At 32.1% G+C, this 20446-nt stretch overlaps 2 protein-coding genes and 1 pseudogene across 8 annotated transcripts; 1 reads left to right on the top strand and 2 right to left on the bottom strand.

The window, feature by feature from the left end:
• Positions 1 to 3675: 3675 nt before the first annotated feature.
• LOC137807260 (tRNA-specific adenosine deaminase TAD2) lies at positions 3676 to 13090 on the top strand. 6 transcript variants are annotated; one of them, XM_068607784.1, is made up of 10 exons: positions 3676 to 3796; positions 4566 to 5841; positions 7482 to 7643; positions 8207 to 8244; positions 10721 to 10787; positions 11781 to 11940; positions 12030 to 12126; positions 12353 to 12453; positions 12563 to 12622; positions 12765 to 13090. In XM_068607784.1, exons 3-9 carry the CDS (start codon positions 7596 to 7598, stop codon positions 12598 to 12600), a joined length of 549 nt encoding a protein of 182 aa, XP_068463885.1. In that variant the 5' UTR covers positions 3676 to 3796; positions 4566 to 5841; positions 7482 to 7595; the 3' UTR covers positions 12601 to 12622; positions 12765 to 13090. The 6 variants fall into 6 exon arrangements, with proteins under 6 accessions (XP_068463885.1, XP_068463883.1, XP_068463888.1 ...); XM_068607785.1 differs by lacking the exon at positions 4566 to 5841 and adding an exon at positions 7098 to 7177 and having other exon boundaries at positions 3693 to 3796; XM_068607788.1 differs by lacking the exon at positions 4566 to 5841 and adding an exon at positions 7098 to 7177 and having other exon boundaries at positions 3693 to 3796; positions 12735 to 12975.
• On the bottom strand, positions 4562 to 5784 carry LOC137805571 (ABC transporter B family member 13-like; annotated as a pseudogene).
• A 1103-nt stretch (positions 13091 to 14193) lies between the features above and the next one.
• Positions 14194 to 19752, bottom strand: LOC137807259 (pathogenesis-related homeodomain protein-like). 2 transcript variants are annotated; one of them, XM_068607780.1, is made up of 11 exons: positions 19307 to 19752; positions 18245 to 18760; positions 17570 to 17735; positions 17245 to 17368; positions 17035 to 17147; positions 16432 to 16767; positions 15864 to 16097; positions 15686 to 15775; positions 15462 to 15512; positions 14816 to 15040; positions 14194 to 14586 (listed from the first exon to the last, which is right to left on the bottom strand). In XM_068607780.1, the coding sequence occupies exons 2-11, from the start codon at positions 18736 to 18738 to the stop codon at positions 14317 to 14319; spliced, it is 2103 nt and encodes a 700-aa protein (XP_068463881.1). In that variant the 5' UTR covers positions 18739 to 18760; positions 19307 to 19752; the 3' UTR covers positions 14194 to 14316. The 2 variants fall into 2 exon arrangements, with proteins under 2 accessions (XP_068463881.1, XP_068463882.1); XM_068607781.1 differs by having other exon boundaries at positions 18245 to 18754.
• Positions 19753 to 20446: the final 694 nt, after the last annotated feature.

The raw sequence follows: 20446 nt of genomic DNA, 5'->3' as shown, positions 1-20446 counted from the left end.
TTATTACATATTAAATGTATCATAAAATTACACTATCACTAAATTATATATAAAACGTCTTAAAATATACAATATTTATTTATGAGAAATATTATTTTAATATAAAAATAAATAAATAATTATAAATATATATGATTAATTTTTATTTAACCTATTATTATATTCAATCAAGATTTCACTAAGAGTATACATATAAATAAAATAAAAAATATAATTTCTATGTCATTAATAATATAAGAGATGCAAATATTTTCTTTAAAATTGTATTGGAATGTAATTTTTTTGGTGAGTTTTCTCAACACATAAATTAATCTCATAAAATGTGTTAATGTTGTGTTAATAATACTTTATAAATCATAAACACAATATTTTTATGATTAAATCATTCACTTGATTGATATTTTGAAGAGACTAAGAGAGATTTAATAATAATGAGATACAAATCATACTTACAAGAGTAATTGATATCATTTTAAACCTAAAATCTTAAGGTAATAGATATGTATGTTTTTTTTATATGTTGTTCAACTTTCTAATTTATACTAATTGTGCGACTTAGACTTCCATGTTTGAATTTTTAACAATCTCTCCCTCAAGTATGAGTTTCTTCTCCATTGAAATACTCCCTTTCAAACAAAAGCTTTTTTAACCTTGAGCACCTCAACATGTCAAAGGATATCATGAGTTGCAAACTTGCAACAAGACAACAAACTCATTACTAACATTAATAATTTCCAAAAGTGTTATAACAAAAATCAAACAACATATGAAATAATGCTTGTTGCAGATACAAGAAACAACAAAGTTCAAAAACCATAATATTACATGTCAACTCCAAGAGAAAGAAATGTAAATACCTTTGACAGTAGGATTTCACTAATGACTTTGAATGTCTCATTCCGAATCCATGTATGAGTCCTCTGATTCTTCAACTTGTCACTAGTTCAGGGTGTCACAACGAAGCTATTCATTAAAAATTTCAATGATTGAACCTCTCATACAATTGAATGTGAAGCTCTCGATGAGAATGGGGCTTCAATCAGAGTTCGAGTATGCAAAACTCTCAATTAGAGATTTCAGTTTTGAATTTTGGAACGAGGGATTTAGTTTTGGATTGGGTATGAATGCAACTTGGAAGACTGTGTTTTGGATTTGGGAACCAAACAAAGACGTGTTGAATATTTGAAAACAAAAGGAAAACATGTTAAACATTTGAAAATGAAAAGATTAATTTTTTAATTATATTTTATCCATGGATTAAATAATATTACCCATACTTCTTGTTTTCCCACCAACCTTTATCCGTAAGTAATAGTTCATTGTCAACACACTTTTCCATATTTTTTTGTCAATAATGATATTACATACAAATTTTCCAATAGATACAATAAATTTACATACAAACCTCATTATGTGGTAATTATCACGGGAAATTGAGTTTTTTCTTGTAATGACGGGATACAGTTGTCTAAAACCTTTGTCGATAACACTTTTGATACTGGGACCACCATCAGCTATGATACTATTATGATAAAGGAAACAACAACACAACAACCAAAAGTACCAAAGTATGTGAATTTGCAAGAACAAAAAAAAAAAACCTAAATCAAAGCAAGAGTATGAAAATGATCTTTTTAACCACAAAATTTCAATTGAAGATCCCAACGATTAAAATAAAAAACAATGTACCACAAACTTGCTATCCAATTTTCCAGCTCAATCCAAATGTTAACGAAACAAGAATCATAATTTTATTAAAGTTTTTTTTAGTAAATATGTCAACCAATTTTTTTGCTATTTTTTTTCTCTTCTTTCTTTTTCCCAAAAACTACTAAAATTACCACTTTCCTTTAACTTAGAAGAGTCATCTCCAATTAGATTAGATAAAACTAATTTAACAAATTTAAATTTATTTAATACATTAAAATTTAACCCAACATCAACTTCATACTTAAAAAAGTTATTCATCAAAAGCAAAACAATAAGGATCTCTATTTCAAAATCAGATGTTATGTTTTTATCATTTAGCATGATAAAATGAATTGAATTTTCCTAACAAACAAAGTGTAAATCTAATAACATCCTTCTAAAAAAAAATCTAAATAAAAAATACATTGAATATTAAATTACATAATTGTTTTCGCTGGTTGACTCTGGTGACAAACTTTACCTCCAGATGGTCTCCTCTTGAATCTGTTGTAGCTGGAACCGATCAAGTCAGTAAGAGCTTACTAAAATTCAAGAAGTATTCAATTTTAGTCTTAGAAACAAAATCCCTTTACCTGGGGTCTCAAACCCCTTTTATAACTTATCTCTTGTAACAACTTTTTCTCATGAGAATCTAATCTCAACCAGAAACATGCGTAACAGAAAACATTATGTTTATGGACACCTCCACTCAGGGTGCTACAACAAGAAAAAAATCTTATCTCTAATGAGAGCATAAAATAACAACAGAAAAAACACTTGCTAATGGGACACCACTTATCTTCAGGTGCTCACTACAGGAAAATATTCTGTGTTTACGTGGGCACCCTTACTCATGGTGCAACGTTATCTTTCATCATGCATACAACTTAATCACCACGTGTTCTAAATGCACACTTAGGTTAAAATATATTTACGTGACTTAACCACTACGCGTACTAACACACACCCTTCGGTTAATAAATATTTTTTACTAATAACCTTATATTAGTGTATGAAAATATTATTTTAATTATTCTCCAATGGACTTACTAACATAATTAGGCCGAACTCATGATCCATTTATAAGCCCAACAACCGAGCTGACCTACTCACACCGTACACCGAACTCTGACCACTGAGCACTTTCTCCAGTAGAATAATAAATCACCAAACAACATTATTTGCATTAATAATTTTTAATTTCATTGACATAGTTGGTTATTCCGATTTTTCACTCTATAAAAATTTGCCAACTCAATATGCAATGCAACACGCCCTAATTAATAAATAAATAACATAGTTAAAATACATTAAAATTTATTTAAATTTTAAACACAGTTTTTTTTTAAAAAAAATTGTATAATTGTTTTCGAGTGCAAGTGTTGGTAGCACGTGAGCTAATCTTGCTTAGTTCGTATGTTACATAAATTGGAAAAAAAATCCCACATTAAAAATTGTTTTAAATTAAAAACATATATACATACACAAGCTACACACCAATAAGAAAACTTAAACCCAAATACTCCACTCTAATTTCATAACCTCCTCTCACATTACATCGATTTCAAACTTCATCCTTAATCCTTTTATACTTCAATTATATAACACCAATGCTAAATAATAATAATTTTCACTATTAATATTATTATAATTATTATTATTTAGTTATTTCTTTCTAAGAAATTTTTTTTAGGGTACTTGACAAATTTAACTTATAGGGTAACTCATGCTTTTGAATTTTAAACTATTAAATCTAAATTATTTGATAAAACTAACTCATTAACTAATTGATAAATATAAAATAATATAAATTATTATATAAATAAAATTTATATTATCATGTAATTATAATTTTATATTTTTTTAAAATAGTTAAATTCTCACTTAACTTCTTAGTAATTTTATTTTTTTATGTAAATAAATTGATCTAATCAATTTTAATTAAATTACATTTATTTATTTAATTTTAATTGATTGATTGATGAATTTAAACATCACTGCCTCTCGAAGTCCCTCAATCGCTCAAAATCCGCTCTCGTCTTGCTGAATTTCGATCGACCAGATCACTGTTGCTCTGACATTGAAGCCCCACGCGTGTTCGCTCTAGGTAACCCCACTCCTCCCTTCTTCTTCAATTAATCATATTCTTGGTTGCTGGAATCTCATATTCATTCTTGTTCTCCTTTTTCCCTTTTTACGATTTTGGCATAGCTTTCTTCCTCATTCCTTATCTTCTTCTCCTTTGCATGTGACGCCGCTGCATCTCCCTTTCCCATTGCATTTCTTTTACCTTTTGGGAATGTATATGGTGCTTCCACAACCCTAGCTATGAAGTTGAAACCTTAGATTCCTCTACCCAGCAACACGTGTCCTATGTAATATTGGATTCACGTTTTGCCTATTTTGCTTTGTGGATTAAGTTTTCGTATTTTTCTTGGCGGGTTAAATTTATAAGTGTTTTGACTCATTTTTGGCAATTAATGAATAAATTTGAGCAATTCCAGAACATAATCTGTTCCTATTGTCTTTTAATTTTGAAACTTAGTATAGATGCATAAGCGATAAGAAATTAATAACTACAATCATAAATTCAGACATTAAACCTATCACTAACAACATGGCTTCTGCGCAGGTTTATACAACTAGTAATGTTGTGAAAGAAAATAAATATATAAAAGTAGGAGATGGTGACAACAATTTAGACTTTGGTCCTCTTCGAACCTCGTGGTCGGAGTATAGCAATTTTAGAACTAACATATACATCTTATACAGTTTGTATGAGTAAATATGGTAATAGTACTAATTAGACCTGGTTCTTACATGGGATGAGCTGTTTTATACCTATAATCTGAGTTGTTTTAACCTTATTTGATTAGGTGAGGTCAACTGCATGAACCATATGATAGTGTAGCACCGAGTTCAGCTCAAGTAGAGCAGTTTGCTCTTGCATGAGGAGATCCGTCAGCCTCTCATGTCTTCCCATTTCAGCAGCCCTTTCGTTTTGGAGCACTACAATGTTGTTGTCTGCATCATAAACAGTTGATGTCAACTACTAAATTGTTGTTCTACCCTCCATCAGTTAATCTAGAGCATCTTGGACTAGCCTCTCTGATTCTGTTTCTAGAGCACTTGTGCTTCATCCAACAAAAGAATGGATGGATCTTTCAGAAGCGCTCTAGCTATTGCAACTTTTGTTCTGCCGATGAATTCATGAGCATTTGCTGCTTTGGCTGCCTTCTTTACCTCTATTTCTAATGCCTCCTATTTTCCATACTTGATGTTTTCATAAACTCTGGTTGAGAACAAAGCGGGTTCTTGCTGAATCAATCTTTTTCTCATCCTTAAGGATCTCAAGTTTAGGCCTTTGATATCACATTCATCTATCAGGACTGACCCAGGGTCATAAAATCTCATTACCAAAGAAATCACTGTGCTTTTTCCCGATCCACTTTGTCCCACTCTACCAGACTCTTGCCTGCTGAGGCTCTGAGATTTAAGTTTTGAAATATGATGATGTCAGGTCACATAGGGTACTTGAAGCTAACATTTCTAAACTCTATCTCTCCTTTGAAATCAGTTATCATCTTTGAGTTGGGGTCATTTGGGGTGATGGATGTTCTCCTTTGGAGAATGCCTAAAACTGTCTGGGGTAAGAGCTAGTGTTTCTGCTATTGCCAGAGAAGTGATGATTAAGACCATGAAGGACTTAATGATGTCTCCAAAATTTGACTCTTCCTTGATTAAAACTGAAGCATACCAAAGGCCAGCTGCATTGGAACAGACAGCCAATAGCTGGGTTATGCCATAATCAAAACCTGATATGTGGCCCCATAAAAGAGCTTGTTTGTTCAATGCAGATGCAAACTGGATTGAGATTCCATCGTTGTCGTGCCAAACGCAGTTCGTATGTTGGCAATAGCTTCACGAGCCAAAGAGGTTGCTTTAGAGTAAACATGGCTGTAATGTCCTCCAATTAAACCCCTTGAGAAATAGTTGCAGCAAAAATAATTTAAACTTGCCATTCTTCTGTTGGTTGTGCACTGAAATGACACATGATTCACGCACTAAAACAAGATGCATAGAAGAGCAAATCATCCGTAAAGTGGTGTTATGAGGCTAACCTCAGTGATAGAAGCTTTTGAGAAAGGGAAGGTAGGCTACAACCACTGCTGTTAGTTTCCAACTCTATGTGAATCCAATAACGAAAGCTGTGACGGTGAGAGCTACATTTTGCACAATGGTTGAGAGTCTATCAGCCAGAGCACTTCTCACAAATGTTTCATCGGCAGCTAGCATGGCTGTTAGTGAGCCAGGGTTGTTCTCATCCTTAACAAACCATACAACTTCACTGTTGAGAATAACTGCAAGTTAAATTAATTACAATGCTTTAGCTACATAAAAAAAAGATGAGAGAAGAGGTCAAAAGATGAAATTAAAATGGTTAGTTTCTCAGGCCAGAAAACTTAATGCATGTGATTATAATAACAAGGCTTTTGCAGCCATGGACTACAATAATTTTATGCGTTGATAGTATATTAAAATAAAAAAGTAAAAAAAATCAAAAATCAAAGTAAATAATAAAATGAATATAGCTTAAGCCTTATTTCCTTTATAATATTTATAGGTTGCAAGAACATGGAGACACTTCATGAAAAGCTCTTAAATAACAATCTTTAATGGAATGATTGAAATAGAGAAAAGAAATAGATAGAAAAGAGAAGGAAAAAGAGTAACAAATGAGAGAAAATGAAGATGATTTGATTAAAAAGATAGAAGAAATATGAATGATGTATTTTTATCGTAATATTTTTTTTTCATTTTTTAAAAATATTTTAAAAAACAGACCCATAGTCGATTATGTGAATCTTATAAACAACTGAGGTTATTTTAATTGTGAGTGGTAGTAAAAGAGAGCACAACATTAGGTAATGAGACGAGTCCCTCCATCGATTTTTCAGTTTTTCTTTCTTTTTTATCCAACTAAATACAACTTCTTCTCCACTTGCTTTTTCTTTCTTTCGTGACAATCCCATTTTGGTGTCTTAATATAAAGAAAAGTAAACTACTAATCAGTCACTAATAATTGTTAATATGGTTTTTATTTAATACATAGAAATATATAATGGAGATCTTTCTATTATATATATATATTTATTATTCTAATTTTATCTTTAATTATATTTTAAAATAAAATAAAAATAAAAAAGAAAAAGAAATATAAATTATCATTTATTGAAAGTAACCCTACATACTTCAACTACTTCATAATACTCTTTTTTTCAGGCAAATTTGAATTTTTTTATTGTTATTCTAAAATTATTGTTATTTAAAATATAAATTATGTATATTAAATATACAAGCTTTCTGTGCGGGCTGTGTTACTGAAGAAAAGAGTTCGTTGTTGCCAGATTTCACCTTTGTCCGTGTGAAGAAGAGATATTGCCGAAGACACCGTTTGGCAGACTTGGACACTGTTTTTCGGAAGAGGGTTATAGTCTATTTACAGTCATTAGACTTAAAATATTGGATTAGTAGTTAGCTTAAGTAAGATTATTCTTAGATGACACTTTAATTAGCCTACATATTTTGAATATACTGAATGTAGAGTGATTTCATTCAAATTGTGGATGTACGATAGGGAGATGCTGTAATGGTAGAGAGGTTTATAACAAAATATGTTCGTGAAACTCACATTAAAATAATATTGTTATTTACAAAGTAATAAAAACCCTCTTTGTGCTGATTAGAGCTTTACATCCAAGTCAGTAATCACTTGTTCTCCTCTGTCACAGTTGCTGTCAAATGAAAGGGGGGTTTGGACTTGAGAGAGAGGGTGTGAAGTGAGTCACTAAGCGCTGTGCCTCTCTTTTTCTTCCTCTGAACCCCTGTTCTCTACATTTGCCAGGATGACCTCTCCTGAGACCCTTGCATTCATGGAGCTAGCTATACACCAGGTAATGCTTTGCAAACATTTTTATATGCACCATTCATTTCTGCAAGTATGCCTCTGGTAGGTAGGGTTGTGTTCTTTTCTGTAGGTGATAAATTCCATTGATAATTTTTTCAGAAATTAATGCTTATGTGGTTTCTTTGCTTATTCACCTTTATAACTCATTAAATTGGAAATGATGGGAGGCGGTGGAGTAAGTTGGTGCTAGGTTTTAGTGGAAAACAGTGTTTGTCTTCTTCATGACAGCAGTTGTTGCGTTGAAACTGACAATTTAAGCCGTCTATCTCCCTGACTATGTTGATTCTGCTTTCCTTACATTCACCATGTAATCTATGCGGAAATGTATATTCTTGCCTTTTTTATTATTATTGTTATTACTATTTCGTTGAAGGTGAGCCTTAACACAGCGGTAAGGTTGCATACACTGACCCTCCCTTGTACTTTTTCATAGCGAGGAGCCCTTTGGCATTGTGGAACACTAGTTTTAGTTGGTGTTATTATTATTATTATTATTTCATTGGATTGAACTCTTTTCATTTCTTGCTATTACTCTGATTTATGTGACAGGCAAGGTTAGCTTTGGATGCTCTTGAAGTGCCTGTTGGGTAAGTTACCTTCACAATTTCATGTTACTTGAATATTGTTGGAACTTGGAAGTGTAACTTGTAATTGATAAAGGTGTTGTTAGGATTGGAAAGTGTTAGGCAAGGGTGTTGACCGGCCTTCACATTCATCACTGGTGCCGGCTGATTGCATTAAGACAAGGAAATGCATTCTATGGTAATTGGATATTTTGTTAGATATTTGAAATCAGAAAATATTTTAGTATTTGTCTCTAATGGCTGAGGAAGAAAGAAGAGGGTGATACTTATTTTAATATTAAGGAAGATGACTGTCCTTTTGGACCATAAATATAGCTAAAGAAGTGCATAGGAGAGTGTGAGCTAAATGGGTCTCGGCGCTATGATGACTGTATACGTGAAAAAAGAGGGTGTAATAAGAAGTTGCTTAATTTTTTAATTTGATTTGGGACATGTGACAAATACTTGGATGACTCCTATTTAAAAGACAAGGTACTGATTAAACAGAAAGTCAATTACATGCATCAGTGGCTAAAGTCATTTCAAGTCAATAACAGTGGGATTTAATTAATCAAAAGCAGAGTTGTAATGACTGGCAACTGAAAATGTTTGGAGTCTCATATTGAGTAGGATAAGCTACTTGATTGATACTTACGCTTTAAGGCTTGGACTGTCCTCTTGTACTTAAATCCTAATAGTTGGTGTTTTCATTAAGAGTTGAGTTATGGAAAGGGCTACCTATGGGTTGGATTAAGGTGCAAACTGAATATTGATAGGTAATTAAAGCCATTGTTATAGGGAAAAAGGGGATGTAGTGTTAGGTGTCCCACATTGTGTAGGCTAAACTATTTGATTTGATACGTAAGCCTTTAGGTTCTCTCACTTAATGGACTACTAATCTTTTTGATTGAACTCTCGTCTTGGTCAAATCAATGAGTTCTAAGCGGGAATGTTTGAATATCATTGATCTCTTATGTATTGTACCAAATCCATGTTACAAAAGAATGAATGACTTGTTTAGACCAAGAGGGAGACGGAGGGAGTGGTGAATTGGTTTTTAAATATTTTTCAGAAGAAGTTCCCTTTCTTAAAGTTCTTTTTAAAACTCTTTTAAGACTGAAAAACTGAATGCAATTGTATTGGAAGCAAGACTGATACAAGATTGGATTGGGCACAAATAAAAGAAGACAAGCAAAAAAAATTGCTCAAGAGATATTATACTGGTTCAAATCAATAAAATCCTACGTCCAGTCTCAACTATTCAACCTTAAAATAGTTGGTTCCACTAACTTCAAAAGTTATTACAAAACAATAAACTCTTAAACACTTTCAAGAGGATATCAACCAAAACAAATCTTGATTCCAAGAGGATATCAACCTTATCAACTCTTTTTAACATGAGGATATTTGCCTTATCAACTCTTGATCACCAAGAACCAAACAATTGAACAATCCACTTACAACAACAAAGAATACAAGGAAAAATGTTATCAAATGTTCACTGCAGAAGCACACAAGGTTCAACAACACACAACCTTTGTTAGCAAATCTTGATAGTACAAATGAGAATGAGAAAATGCTTAGAAAAACTCAATTTAGATTGCTTTTGATCTTATATGTATCTTGTACAAACATTGAGTCAAATACTCTATTTATAGAGTTTAGAAAACACTGATTAAAAATTGTTACTGACTTGTTTTGATTATTTAACGTGTTAATCGATTATTCTTTTGAAAATCAGTTACAATATTTCTGGTTTAATCTATTATGGCACATTTAATCGATTAAACTATTGAGACATGGTTCCCAACTCTTTGCTTTAATCGATTAAAAGAGAGATGATCGATTATCTTGTTCTGAACCTTATCATGGATAGTTTAATTGGTTATTCAAAAACATAAACGATTAACAAGGCCACAAAACCATTTAACAACAAATTTTCTCTTTTCAGAACACATTTTCTTTTTAAGTCATTTTAGTATTGTTGTGTGCTGATTCTGATTATAACCTTGTGAATACATTGTTTGAAGGACACAAACAACAAATACAATGAAAGCAAAACACTTTAAAACATCTATAGCATCTTCATCTTCAATAATCATCATCATCAAAACATCTTCTCTTGAGGCTTTCCTCAAGACCAGCAATCCAATCATTGAACTGCTTTTCGAATTTATATATGAATGCCCCTTTTCATTGGTCTTTTTATTTTGGACAAAAAATAAGAAACAAATTGAGCAATTGGCATTAGACATTGGATTAGCATGTATATTTAGTAATAATGGCTTATTGTTTTCTCCTTTAACATCATAGTAATCTTGAGACATGGTGCATTGAACATTTACTTGTAATTCCTGGTATGCTTCCTATAATTTGTTGAGTGTAAAATTGGCCGAAGTAAATCTTTGTTCGTTAGTCATCTTGATTGGAGAGGCTATGTCTATCATTTCATTGGAACATTATTGCTTTGGTTTACGTAAACTGTGGTATTTGTTGCCAGATGTGTAATTGTTGAGGATGGCAAGGTTATAGCCACAGGCAGGAACCGAACTACCGAGACACGAAATGTAATTTGATCAATGATCTCTTCTCTGTTTTCATGCATATATTTTCTATCCTTTGGTTTCTATTTAGTTGTTCCTTTAATAATCTATTTTTGTTTATAACTGTGGATTACTTTGGAATGTTATGCTTTTCTACTGAAAACTTAATTAATTAGATTTGGTTTCTGTAAGTTTGCATAGAGGTCTTATTAGCATACATTTTTTCACAGTATAAATGCTAACTAAATTGAAACTGAAATTTTAAAATTGTATGGTTATGGAAAGTAATGAAGAAGTCTCCTTTGTTATAGCATGAAAAAAGTTTATTAAGTATTTACTGGGTATTCACTCAACCGTTGTGAATATTTGAGTAATATGAAGCTTGGCTCATATGCCACTGTACATGAATGGCGTAATTTCTTATTATCTGAATGCCCAATATTTATTTGCCCGGATGAAAATTTGTGGAAATATTTATAACAATTAAACACGTTATTAAATTTATAGTTACAAAAGCCCTACACAGTGAAAACTGATTTAGCCCTCCCACTCTGGCCTTAAAAACAATAAAATATTAATTTCTATAGTAAGCACACATTGCACGCCTCAAATGACAAAAAACATCCGAAATGTGATAATTTGTGAGTTGTTAATTGGTAATTGGTTCATATTTGCACGGAATTTACGTGTCTTGCATTCTGCTACCGGCTTTATTGACTTGGGTGAATGATCACACAACTTGTTAATGTTTGTTTTCACTTAGTCGTTGATGGCCCCGTATGTGATTCTTAGTTAAGTACTTCCATTTTTAATCATAAAGAAAAATATTTGATTGTTCTTGTCAATTTTTTGTTATCAAATAACTGTAAACAAAAAGCTTTCATTTTTTCTTACACAACTTATTAACAGTTATTTCAAGTTTCACACCGAAGCTTTATGCAATTCTTTATTCTACTTTTCTTTGATGTTCTTCGTTGCTGTAATCGTTTTATCATCCATAAATTTTCTTATTATCAGGCCACAAGGCACGCAGAAATGGAAGCTATAGACGTGCTTCTAGGGCAGTGGCAGAAAAATGGACTTTCAATGGCTGAAGTTGCTGAAAAATTCTTAAACTGCAGTCTTTATGTTACCTGTGAACCATGCATAATGTGCGCATCTGCTTTATCAATTTTAGGTATGCTTCTTCTAGTCTTCAGTTGAACAATCTATTACTGTTGCACTCTTTATATTGTCATTTCTAATTCATTTGTTTGTGTATTTCAGGTATAAAGGAAGTATTTTATGGCTGTTCAAATGATAAATTTGGAGGTTGTGGATCGATACTGTCATTGCATTCAAGTAACACCACACCAGTCAATAAGTATGTCTCTTAACTCAGCACCATCTATGCATGCCCTTGTCTTGATCTATTCTATTATTACTATTATTATTATTATTATATTTTGTACGGTGCAAGTTATTTACTGTTATTATTTTTACTTCGTAGGTAAATGTATTAAAGGTTGTTTATTCGTTCTTTCTTACATCTGTCCGCTACATCCACTAATGTATGTAAATAAACAATTCTTATTTTTTCTTATAAATAGTGAAGTTTCATCAGGAAAGAGTTTCAAATGTACTGGAGGTATAATGGCATCAGAAGCTGTCCTTCTCTTTCGAACATTCTATGAGCAAGGAAATCCCAATGGCAAGTTACTTTCCTTCTTTCTTACTAGCACACAACCTTCTAAAGCTTTAAGATATTGTTGATATGTTGTCCGTAAATAATATTTATGCTCTTTTTTATTTCTTCTCAGCTCCAAAGCCACACAGGTCTTTAGCACGTCAGGCATGATGTCTAATTTGTATATCACCAGGTTGGTTTCCTTCATTTCTGTGTACAAGGTTTTTGATTATGTATAGCTAAATATTGTTTGTTACTAATCCACTGGTTTGAATTTCTATTTTGTCTTCTAATATTTGTTACAGTTGCTGATATGGTTATCTGTCATGAACCAGGAATCTTTGCTACCGTAGCATATCAAGCTGGTGTTGAATGTCATACAAGGCCTTTCAATTCGAAAATCAACTTGATGTATGATTTAAAACAATTACTAGAAAGATAAATCACACGTTGTCGTTGTAGCTGATTCTTACTGGAAGTTCAAACTAGTTGCAAAACGGAATTGAAGCTTTTCAATTTTGTTAAATATTTTTTTAGTTTCTGCAAGGTGCAGTGAGTTTCCATTTTATTGTATACGTAATTCGTAGTTATGGTCTTTCTTTTTGGGGATTGGCTCATTCAGCCTCTAATATTAAGAGTATACATATTCTTTACTAGCTTACCTACAATTTAACAGTTCTACACAAAATATGTACTCGATTATTGCCTTGCTATTGTCTTAAAGTAAGGATTGTTACATGGATGTAATTGGCAATTTAAAAAGAGATTTAATTTACTTTTAGCTTAATAAGATTTTTGGATTATCCCTGATCAGACTTCATTTATTTTCTGGTTAAGCTAGATTTCTTGAGGCAAAGTAAGACACTGCTAGATCATACTGAAAATTAAAATAGCACAATTATAAAGAACCGTAAGTAAAATCCAGGGATAAACTTATTTAAACCTTTACTTTTTAATCAGTAGATAGGAAGCATGAGTTAGTCATTGATTAAAATACTAAGTTTATTCACATGCCTTAACTACTCTGCTTTATTGCATTGTGTAGAAGCATAAAAAGTCACTAGAAGTAACCAGTCAAACATTCTGCTTTACAAGTATGTTTTTTCTTTTTTTATTCGTCATCATATGTAAGGAAAAAAATTGAAAAAAAGGTTTATGAAAATTTGATAGTGATTAGATTAATGATAAATTTTAAAAAATTTTAAAAATAATATATTTATAAAATACCAAATTACTCTTATTATTATAAATTAATTTTACTTTAATATAAATTAGAATTTTATTATTGTTGCTGGTATTTTTAATTTTGTTTATTTTTATTATTACTATTATTATTTTTACGATTATATTATTATTAATATTTTTATAAATATATTATTATTAATAATATTTTATATTTATTGTATTATATAATATTAATTATTAATTATATTACGTTATCTAACATAACATAAATAATCTATCATGTTCATAATCCATAATCCATCATCTTAATACAAGGTACCAATGACATTATTTGTAGTACTGACGGATAGATATTTACAATATAAATTGAAGGATAACATGTATAATTTTACAACTTCTATCTTTGACTTTCTTCTTGTTTCTTTTCATTATGAGATGTGAAAAACAAGTTTTAACAAATCCGTTTCATCAAAATGCCAGAAACCAGAAACAAACACAACTGAAGGTGAAATGTGTGGTTTTTTTGTATGTACAGAATAACAATAGTTGCCTTGAAGTATGACCACCAATATTATGAACTGACGTGACAAAGAATTGGTATCGTGAGGAAGCTAGTATTAATATGGTTAACTTCAAAACAATACAAGGTGACAGAAATTAACTGGTATTCACCTGGTTTGATAAATTTTCCAATCAAAGTTATCATTCAAATTTTTCCCTTAAAACAGCTGTGGGTACATATACAATGGATGGTTCATTAGAATGGGGTTCATCTGAACCCTTTACTCTGAAACTTTGAATTGTTGTTAATTTTTGCTTCATACTAACTAGTTTTTGCTTCAATTTGCATAGTCTTTCAAATTCCAACTCTGCCGTCTGAGAATCTCCTTCAAATGTAAAACTTACCAACCTCTTCTTTTTTTTCTTCAATAGTTTCTTCAAGCTCACATCATCACTGATCTCCATTAAGTCCTGAAGGGGAAAAACAATGAAAACTAGTTAACTGAGGACCATCCCAATCCAAAAGAATTACTAGTGCAAAAAACTATATGATAAAAACTACTAACAGACATAGGGCATTATTTCTTAAGTGATTGTAAGAAAAAAATGCTCTATTTGAAACTGATTTGCCTGGTTTATGGACGTGTTACTACTTCTCAGGCATACAATGCTTTAAAATATGGAACTACTAGAAAAGCACCTTGTTGCCATTTTCTCCTGGAGGTGGAGGAATTTCTGGTGGTCTTTTCTTGCTAGAAAACTTAATTTTCTTTCTGCCACTGACATTTTTAACATCCTTCTCGGAATGACTTGTAATTTTCAAGGTCTTTGATTTCAAAAGATCAGTATTCTCCTGATTTTGTAATCTGGAGTTCTTTGTGGAAGTGATTCTCTTAAGTTGATTTGCTTCTCCTTCTGCTTGATGCTGAATAGAATCCACTCAAATTAGAGTTCATTACAAATTTCAAATACAAATTTCAAAGGACTACAGAATTTGACTGTCTGACAAATCTACAAAAAATGCTAAGATTACTCTCTTAGTCTTCTCATTAAGACAAGAATTTTCATCATATAATTTCCAAGGCCTCTATCTGTTTTTAATCATCAGGCAATGCCTATTATATGATTTTATTATAGTAATCTAAAATTACAAGGCTTGACATTTGTTCAAAAAATTTCACAAGCAAAATAAGTGAAATTTAAACACTACTATAAAGAACTAGATGGTGTATAGAAGGGATGATGACAGTTATAAAAAGAGCTACTGGTGCAAGAAATTTTTATAAGAAAAGGACGACAAAATAAACTTGCATAATTGAACAATGAGATATTAAAGTGTGGCTTACCTTTCTGTTTTTAAGCGCCAAGTAACGTGCATTTTTGAACCATTTGCTGACCTGCATTTTCTATCACAAGTTAGTGACAGAAAGTTTGAACAAATAAAGTGTTTCTAGACATGCAAACAAAATGGAACTAATTGGAGTAACTATGGGGACCTAGGAAGTGTGCTTCGAGAGAAAAACTTCAAAAGCAAATTCGAATGGAAGATAGAAAAGAAGTAAGTCGTCACCTTCTCAGTATCAAGTCCCAGTTCTTTTGAAAGATCCTCTCTAATAGATCTTGGAGGAAGTTCATTCACAGCAAAAACTTGGCGAAGCTTCTGGCTCATTTCATAAGATGAAAGGGTAATAAATTAAAGCACACACAACCCAACAATAAATAAATTGACCAAGTGTTTCTAGTAGTACCTCAACTGAATCACGCGGAATCCTAAAACAATGCCTCTTCATATTTGTGCTAGAAGAATATTTTATTGTCATGTTGTTTTGCTCATTATTGGGGTGCTTATTCTCACTTTCATGCAAAGTCATAAGAGAATCAACAGCATCACACTCCTTTTCCCTTCGCTTTCTTTTGCCAGGACCCCAGTCTTCATCTTCACTCAATTGTTCATATGCAGGAGCTTCCTTCCCAAACATTTCCTGGAAAAATGAACTCAGATGAAACTTCTTTTCCATTATAGGACAGCAAACAAATCAGGGACTCCATTTTTAGTAGTATTTCGACGCATAATGATTATCTGTCTACATCACATCCAAGGGTAAGCAATACATCTATTTGGAATAATACATATCAAAACACTAAAACCTACAGAGGAGTCAGAAATATTTACCAACTTTCATCAAAATAGATGTCGGGATAGTTTACCAATCCCATTTAGTCAGTAACTTGTAACTTCTATACCATCATTGAAGTTGTAGTTTTAAAATTGATAATATTAATTAACTTTTCTAAAGCACAACATCATATACTTACATCATAAAGCTGCTTGTAGTCAACAGCTTTTCGCTGCCTACGCCCACAGGCTTTGTCCTCAGACTCATCTGAATCTATGCTGCTATTGACAAAAAGATATTCATGACTGACACCATCTACTGGAGAATATTCATCATCGGAATAACACAGACTGGTAGAACTGCTTAAATCATCAGATGCACTATCATTAGTTCCTTCCATGTTGATATTGGGACTGTCTTCTTTCCTCTCTGGGTCATAATCATCATCTTCAGAATCATCTGACGGCCATTCTTCTTCAGGATTCAGTAATGCAGTCTCACCATCAGGTATAGCAGCCTCTTCTTTGAATACATCCTTTAATTATGGCAAAGAGGAATTATTAGTTGAAGCAGCAGGAATATATGGATTTGGATTCTTTAAAGTGAGGAGTACTGTTTTAAGAGAACAAAGTCTAACAAACAACAGCGAAAGAGAAAATTGGGGGAGTACATTCTCGTCTGGTATGTATATGTTTTGTTACCCATGCGCTAGTAATTTTATAAAATTCTAAATTGATTATATATGTAGAGAGAGATGAAAACAGAAAAATAAATGGTGTTAAGAGATTATAAGATTAAAAACCTGCCAAGCACTGTGCAAGGAGAAGTGAGTTCCAAGATGAGCATTCATAGCTTCCAGTATTTCCATCTTACATTCACAAAATTTACAAAACCAGTTCTGCCTTCCAGGAGGAACTGCAATATATATTTAAACAAATAATTTATCTAATGAAGTCAAAGCACAGGAAGTTGCAACCTAAAGAACAACTTGTTACCATATAATGGAACTCACCATTTTCAGTGTCTAAAGGAGGGTCCACACATCTTTGGTGAAAAGCACGCTTGCATGTACCATAGCATCGTATAACATCATTATCTGGAGGTTCTTCTCGCACTTTGCACTTAGCACAGAATATCTAGATGTAGAAAAATAGAAGACTGAATATACAGTTTTTAAAATGTGCCTTGTCATTCCATACATGATACAACTTGACTTCAGAAAATGCGTGAGAGATGGCTCTCCATCAGCAAAATAAGAGAAGGTGTGAAGCTGGTTCACAAGTATTAAATGGAAAGAATACAGAAACATTTTAATGCAATGAAGTGTTGATACTCACATGTTCATGACAACCAGATCCATCTGGAGCAATTGCAGAATCTTCAATGCTACTCAATGAACCAAGAGAATCCAACTGGCGAATGGCATCACGAATACCAAGTCTACATTTTAAAATTTGCTTCCTTGCTCTTTGTAGCTCCTTTTCTGGCCTAATCTTTTCTCGACTGTGAAAGGAGTTTCCATCAATGCAAAAAATAGAATAATGATGAGCCCCGCTGCTATTTGTCAAGGGCTAGCGTTGATCAAAATAGCTAATAATTGTTTTCAGGTTAAGATCACACTGCATTGCCGCAAGCTGTTGTCCATGAAAAATGTTTGGAGAGACCAATCCATTCTGGTTTATAATCAACGGTATAGCATAACCATACTAAGTTTTTCATGCAAAACATAAACTCAACTTAAATGGGTACATGAAAATTCCGGCTATCACCAAATTCAATTGAAACTCAATAAACCAGTCACTTATCTATTTATATTTCCCTTGAATAATTTAATCTTCTAAAAATTTCATGCGATTAATTTCAAGTGACATAGAGCATGCACCTCTTATGATAACAGTAACAAAAATCAACTAAGAGGAACTCCTAAATTAATCACTAAAAGGTAAAACATGCATGTTATTCACCCAACCTGTTTAAACAAAAAGAAAGCTATAGGAAAACTTATCCCGTACCTCTGACCTTTCCAACCTTCTCCAGAGTAAGCATCAATAAGGTTCTGCTCTAGCTTCATTTTGATTAAAAGATACCGTGTTCTCCTCTGCAGGCGTGAAGGATCATCAAGATCCAAATTATTCCTTTGTCTTTTCTTCTTTCTCTTTCTCTTCATTTTTTTAAGCTTTACCTCCCCATCAGCATCTTTCCCCTCTTTTCTAGAGCTAAGAGAAGCTTTTTTGCCTTGTAACTTCAAGGATGGCTTCTGTGAAGATTTTTTGTTCTTCAAAGGCAATTTTTGTCCAGTAATCAATTTCTTATCTGAAGAATCCTTACGTGGCCCTTTGATCTTGAGGGAAGAGATAACTCTTTTCCTTGATACATCAGTGCCAACATTTTTTGTATGAGATTTTGATTCCACTTTCACTTTATCCTTCTTCCCTTTCGTACGTGCCTTCAAATGATCAGATTTTTTAGATCCTTTGTCGTTTGACTTCTTCACACTATCCCGCATATTGATGTGTTAAATCCTGAAACTTCAACACAAAACATGAATTTTGTGAAAACAAAGACGAGGATTGTACAGAAATTGCTCTGGGCAATGCATATTAAGTTGCCCTCTATCCATTGATCAAGTATAATTACACAATTACCTTCTTCAACATACAAAAGAAAAATGCCCGAGTAGTAAAAAAAGGAGCACTACAAATGATCAAATTCTAGAAATCAAAGCAGGATGGAACAAAGCCAAACATTATACGAAATGGGCAAAAAACAGCAGAGCATTACACATGGATATGAGTATTTAAAAGAACATTGAATCGTGAATTACTGGACTAGTTCAGCAAAATAAAATAAAAAGTCAAGATACGATGTTTGAGATTTGATTGTTAGAATCACAAATAAGTCATCCTCAGTTATTCAAATCGAGAGAGAAAAAAAAAGCACTCGTGATAAGCAGAAGAACACACGAAATACCCCAAGTACTCAAAACGGCCAATACACCACGAACCAGAAGACCTTGACTTTGAATCCAAATGTCTAACCCCATAAGAGTTTGAGGCAAAAGAAACAAAACCAACCTGTGAGGGAGGAGGAATATAGTGAAAGATCAGAACTTTGAAAGGTCCTGAAAGGGTGTGAACATGGTGACAGTGCAGGAGTTGGAAGGATTGAATGGGTGAAGTTTAATTGAGAGATTGGTTTGAATTTGAAATTGGGTCTCAGATTCCCAATGTTGATTGATGAAACCAGTCGCCCTCAATAGCTACCCAAGCGCCACCAACGGTTAGCTTCTGGTTATGTTGTCATTCCCATTCATTATATGAATCTCTCTGTCTCTCTTTCTCTTTTCTCTCTGTGCAAGTAATTGTGGCAACAAAATAACATTGATATACTCTTCTGAGAAAAAAAATCAGATTCTTAGGTGAATCATAGGCATTGTTGCCTTTTGTGTGTAGCCAATGTTTCTCAACTCGTCAATGCAACATAGGAAGCAAAAGTGTTTGGTTATATGCAATGAGAGAATGAATCTTTTTGTGATCTCCTAATAGATTTTAGTTTAGCAGAAACAAATTACTGATTTAATTTACTGTCAGACTATGTTTGCAACAAATTGGTACATACAATGTCACCAAAATTAAAACTGGGAGTAGGCAATAACAATTTTGATTTTATTTCTTTTTTTTAATAATGTTTTTATTTCATTCTCTCTCTCATTTTTTCAAATATTTTGTTGTTATTCAAGATAAAGATTTTATCATTCTAAATTTCTGTTATGAAATCATTTTTGTGAAGCAAACTTTAGTTAATAAATTGATTTCATTGTTATTTGTGACCAACTTTTTTTTATTTTATATTCTTTTTAAGGCTTTATACTTCTTTATAGGCCAAGTAATCATTGAAAGTTTACTAATATATCTCTTAAAAGCTACTTTAACATAATAAAGAGCATTTAATTTTGTTTTATTCTTAGAAAAACTAATCTAAATATAATAAAATTTTCATCTTTGAAACATTACTGTGTATCTTACAATTTTGACTTTGATTTGGACAAACCATTCTTTATGAATTCTATTTTAATATTTATGAAATAAAATGGTTAGTTCACTACCAAACATTTAGGTAACATTAATTTAACTTAATCAATAATTTTAAGATTATTTATCAACATAATTGTATTAAATATTAAAGAAATTTAAAATTAATATAAAAAATTAAAG

The sequence above is a fragment of the Phaseolus vulgaris genome, chromosome 3 (genome assembly GCF_000499845.2).
Source record: "Phaseolus vulgaris cultivar G19833 chromosome 3, P. vulgaris v2.0, whole genome shotgun sequence".
Lineage (NCBI taxonomy): Eukaryota > Viridiplantae > Streptophyta > Magnoliopsida > Fabales > Fabaceae > Phaseolus > Phaseolus vulgaris.
The sequence above is the reverse complement of the archived record's forward strand: the minus strand, read 5'-3'. Positions and strand labels throughout refer to the sequence as shown.

Excerpts from the sequence above, each read along its gene's own strand:
- LOC137807260 (XM_068607784.1), top strand. The coding sequence starts at position 7,596 with ATGACCTCTCCTGAGACCCTTGCATTCATGGAGCTAGCTATACACCAG. Across the intron at positions 7,644-8,206 it reads TGGAGCTAGCTATACACCAG|GCAAGGTTAGCTTTGGATGC; the intron begins GTAATGCTTTGC and ends TTTATGTGACAG. Across the intron at positions 8,245-10,720 it reads GCTCTTGAAGTGCCTGTTGG|ATGTGTAATTGTTGAGGATG; the intron begins GTAAGTTACCTT and ends ATTTGTTGCCAG.
- LOC137807259 (XM_068607780.1), bottom strand. The coding sequence starts at position 18,738 with ATGCGGGATAGTGTGAAGAAGTCAAACGACAAAGGATCTAAAAAATCT. Across the intron at positions 17,736-18,244 it reads GAAGGTTGGAAAGGTCAGAG|TCGAGAAAAGATTAGGCCAG; the intron begins GTACGGGATAAG and ends CTCCTTTCACAG. Across the intron at positions 17,148-17,244 it reads TCCTTTAGACACTGAAAATG|TTCCTCCTGGAAGGCAGAAC; the intron begins GTGAGTTCCATT and ends TATATATTGCAG.